Source organism: Trypanosoma conorhini, assembly GCF_003719485.1.
Source record: "Trypanosoma conorhini strain 025E chromosome Unknown Tco_14.4_contig_00518, whole genome shotgun sequence".
NCBI classification, from domain to species: Eukaryota; Euglenozoa; class Kinetoplastea; order Trypanosomatida; family Trypanosomatidae; genus Trypanosoma; species Trypanosoma conorhini.
This window is the reverse complement of record NW_021704609.1, coordinates 1-4,097: the sequence shown is the minus strand read 5'-3', so window position 1 is coordinate 4,097 and position 4,097 is coordinate 1. Positions and strand designations below refer to the sequence as shown.

Below are 4,097 nucleotides of genomic sequence, written 5' to 3'. Positions count from 1 at the left end.
GAAGCGACAGACACGCATTAGTGGATACCGCCCAAAACCGGGGGAAGAAGAAAAGAAGTGGAAAAGGAAAGGAGCAGCGGGACTGCGCGTAATGCACCTGCAAGTGTACATCGTTGACGGCAAGCGCCAATATACGCTGAAGAAGATGGACCCAGAGGGCAAACCGACGCTCAGCGCCCACCCCGCCCGCTTTAGCCCTGACGACAAATACAGCCGGCACCGCATCACGATCAAGCGCCGCTTCAAGGCCCTCGCATCCGAGAAGCGCCCCAAGCCATTGTAGCGCTTCCTCATCGAAAAAAGTGGGTTATATCTCTATTTCGCTCTATCTCTTTTTTTTCTTCCGCTTTTGTAAGAAATAATACTGCAGCTAATCAGAAAAAACGGCCTTGCGCCCCCATTGCTTTCCGGGCCGCGTGTGGCGACTCCGCTTCGCCCGGTGACAGTGTTATTATTTTTGCGTTGGGTTAGGCCTCCGACACCTCTTTCTGTCTTTTCTGCCTCATGTGGTTCCGTCTTGGTTTCTCCGGGTGTTTTGGCTTTTTTTTCTTACTATTCTTCTTAGCTCTCTTTGTGCAACAACAGCCACGACGACGACAAGGCATGACGCATCGCCCGCAGAGAAGCATGGGAAAGACGGCGTCTTCAAGGTACCCCTTCCCACTGCAGTTGCGGTGGGTGCGCATCGTTATTGTCACCTCGGGCTTTGTGTTGCTTCTTTTCACCGTGGTCAGTTCCCTTCCGCGCCCGCGGGACCCGCTGCTTGGGAAAGCCTTTGCTGCCACGGATGATGTGCCGCTGCAGTTGCACGATACGATTTCTTCTGTCGAATCACTGGCGGAAGTGTTGGCTCGGCTCCCTCGCGCGAGGGAAGTCTTTGAGCGTCTCTACACAGTTCGCAACGATTCTGCGCGTTTGTCGATCATGCCTGAGTTCCGCGCCAGGGCAGAGAAAATGTTTTCTGCCTACGCGGGCTCACGCGAGGAACTCCTGCGTGCCATCGAAAATCAGCAAGTGGTGGAGGTGCGCAATGTGGTTACCGGCGAGACGGCCCTGTTTAACAGCATCCGCAGATTTCGGCCCGGCGGCGGCGGCGGCAATGGTGGTGACGCGAAGGAACGGATGTCGGTGTCTAAGCTTTACACAGAAGGCAGTGGAGCTGACTTGTGCGACTTCTGCGACAAGCAGCGGACAGCCCATGATATATTTGGTCGCATAACTGGCAAGCATGCGTACACAGCAGCAAATGTCGCCAAACTTAGTAAGTGGCACGGTCTTATTATCACTAACGTGCATAATCCCTTGCTCTTTGATGCGGATGTCATTGCAGACATCATTGCTGTGTCGCACCGATGGTTCAAGAGGGCCCACCGCGAGGATCTCCTTTACGTGTACCCGAACCTTATTTGCGATGTCGGCAAAAGAGCGTCTGCTTCCCAAATCCACTTCCATGTGCAAATGGCCTTAACGAGAGGTCACTATTTCGCTGGTATTGACCAGCTTCAGCGTGCAGCGGTGCAATACTCGGAGAGGCATGGAACTAGTTACTGGGATGAACTTGTTCTTGTACATCAAATGCTTGGCCTTGCGGTTCGCGTTGGCAACAGTACCGTGCTCTCCAGCGTGTGTCCCCGCAAAGAGCGGGAACTGTTTGTGCTAAGCAAGGACCCTGAAGATCCCTCCTTTGCCCGCGCGGTTGCTCTTGCATTGATGACGCTCCGCGATGCTGCTGGCGTACATAGTTTTAGTTTTGCCATTTCCTACCCGCCCCTGGATACGTCGAATAACTACAGCCTGGGGAAAATACCAGCAATTTTTCGCGTAATTGACCGCGGTAGTGCATTGGATCCGCGCAGCGACACAGGGGCGTTGGAGTATTTTGGAAGCACATACATTGCCGCAGACCCCTACGCCATTATCCCCCACTTGACTGCGGCGGTTTACCGCTCCAATGCAAGTATGAAATCAAACCGCACCGCTTGAGACAATAAGCTGCTTCCTGTGCTGTGAAGCCTCCGTGGGTCTCTCTCTCTCTCTCTCTCGCTGTCGCGTTATGTAGACGTAACTTGTTTATTTTTAACTCTATCTATCTCTCTCTCCTCCTACTTTTTCTCTGGCTGTGCTCTGCGTCACTGCCCGCTTTGCTTTTCTCCGGGTTTCCCGGAATCGTACGTCTGGGTTAACTTTGCCACCGTGGGGAGTTCTCGGAAGGGGCACGTGTTGAAAGCCCACTCAACCCAGCCGTCTCCGCCCCCCTCCCCACTACGTGGAGGGGCGGGCTGAAGTCGCCTGCGGGCACCCTCTGCGCTGTCAGCCATTTAATGCTGAGGGGCAATGCGCAGTGGCCGAATCGGACCGCCTTGCGGGTATTTACTGCAATGAACTTCCTCTAGTCTATGCCAATGCGTGGAAATTACACTGAGTAATGTTTATTTTTTTATTTTTTGCTGCGTGCATCTTCTATAGGGGGAAAAGTAGGGCCGAGGCCATTTCAACTTTCCCTGCCGTACGGCTCCTCGCGCGTGTCTGTGGAAAAAAAAAACTTCTTTCTTTTTCCCCCTCTGCCTTCTCAGAGGTTATGGCGTGCTTTAGACCCTCGCCGCTGCTTCTTGCTGGCGTGCTCCGGCGCTCGGCGACGCGCTGGCACAGGCTGAACAGGGTGTTGCACGATCGGCAGCCGCCATGGAACCCCCTGCAGAGGCTGCAGCTGCCGATGCGGAAAACTGTGGAGGGTTTGTCGACGCTTGATGGCACATTAGACATCGTCGGCTACCAGCTATTCCGTGACGGGTTGCTGTTGCCGCCGCTCTCCTCTTTCCGCACGTATCAGCAGCAGCAGCAGCAGAAAATGATTACAAACGCTCTGGCAGACACCCGGAAGGCGCCGAAGGAGCGTACTCAGGCGGAGTCTCGCATGTGTAAGCATGGTGTAGTGCTGCGGCGGAGCATCAAGGAGACGTACCTCACTATTGGCTGCGATGAGGCTGGAAGAGGGCCGCTGGCAGGCCCGGTGGTGGGCGCCGCCGTGTGTCGCATTCCACTCTCTAGCTTTAACAATGAACTGAGCGCCGTGTATGACGCGCGGGAGGAGTTCCAGATCTTTGATAGTAAGTCCTTGTCCGAGGGACAGCGCAATGTGGTTTTCCAGAACATTACAGGTTACGAGACGCTATTTGATTTAGTCGCGGACAAGGCGTTTGTGGTGCATCACGCAAGTGGTGACGCTGCGCCGGACAACGTCCTGACAAAGCGGTTCCCGTCCCACATCAAGCTGCAGAAGCTTCCATTCAAGAAACTCCTGTCAATGCAGACGCCGTATTTAATCTCATACCATGGCCAAAACGTATGTGGGAATTATTTATACTTGTGGGCGATTGGTATGGCGAATCACGCGTATATAGATATGGCCAACATTTATGTGTCTTCCATGCGCACAATGCACCGCTCCTGCTTTGCTATTTGGCGCATGTTGAATGATACGCGCTTTTCCCTTGAAAGGGCGCCGCGGCCGAAGCATTGCTCCATCGCACAATACCTCTTTTCGCGCTACTGCGTCGCTGCCCCCCACGACTATCAAAAACGTTATGTGGTCCCGTCGCACGTTGAGCTTGTGCGGGGGGCGACAGATTTTTTTGATATGGAGCCAGTGCAGCCGCCCCTGGTTCTGGTCGACGGACACGCTGCCCCCGAGGAGACACTAAATTTTTTTACCGACATCCAAACCGGCGGGTGCGTGCAACCCATCATTGAGGGTGACAAGCGGAGCTTGACAATAGCTGCGGCCTCGTGCCTTGCGAAGGTGGCACGCGATGACGTCATGAACTACGTGAGCACGCTGTATCCCAGGTACCAGTTTGCGGAGAACAAGGGCTACCCCGTGGAGTGCCACATGCGTGCCGTGCAGCGATACGGGGTCTCCTCCATTCACCGTAAGTCGTACAAGCCGTGTGCGGCAGCCATCACAAAGCAGCTGAAGCGCAAGGCGAAGGAGTCCCAGACATGCAGCTAAGTGAGTGAACAAAAAGAAAAAAAAGAAGAGAGCAAAAGAAGAAGAAGAAAAAGAAAAAACACCGGGTGTATAGATAGATGGAAAACTC

The 4,097-nt window shown here is 54.0% G+C and overlaps 2 protein-coding genes across 2 annotated transcripts, besides 3 other annotated features; both read left to right on the top strand.

Moving 5' to 3' along the window:
- Nucleotides 1-627: 627 nt before the first annotated feature.
- On the top strand, nucleotides 628-1,983 carry Tco025E_07063 (uncharacterized protein; the record flags this gene model as incomplete). The annotated part of the gene is made up of 1 exon (XM_029373930.1): nucleotides 628-1,983. The coding sequence occupies one exon, from the start codon at nucleotides 628-630 to the stop codon at nucleotides 1,981-1,983; it is 1,356 nt and encodes a 451-aa protein (XP_029225936.1).
- A 39-nt stretch (nucleotides 1,984-2,022) lies between these two features.
- Nucleotides 2,023-2,048: a microsatellite.
- Nucleotides 2,049-2,080: 32 nt separating this feature from the next.
- Nucleotides 2,081-2,115: a sequence feature (GA-rich).
- A 463-nt stretch (nucleotides 2,116-2,578) lies between these two features.
- On the top strand, nucleotides 2,579-4,009 carry Tco025E_07062 (putative ribonuclease HII; the record flags this gene model as incomplete). Its single annotated transcript, XM_029373929.1, has 1 exon — nucleotides 2,579-4,009. One exon carries the CDS (start codon nucleotides 2,579-2,581, stop codon nucleotides 4,007-4,009), a length of 1,431 nt encoding a protein of 476 aa, XP_029225935.1.
- A 6-nt stretch (nucleotides 4,010-4,015) lies between these two features.
- Nucleotides 4,016-4,067: a microsatellite.
- Between the last annotated feature and the right edge of the window lie 30 nt (nucleotides 4,068-4,097).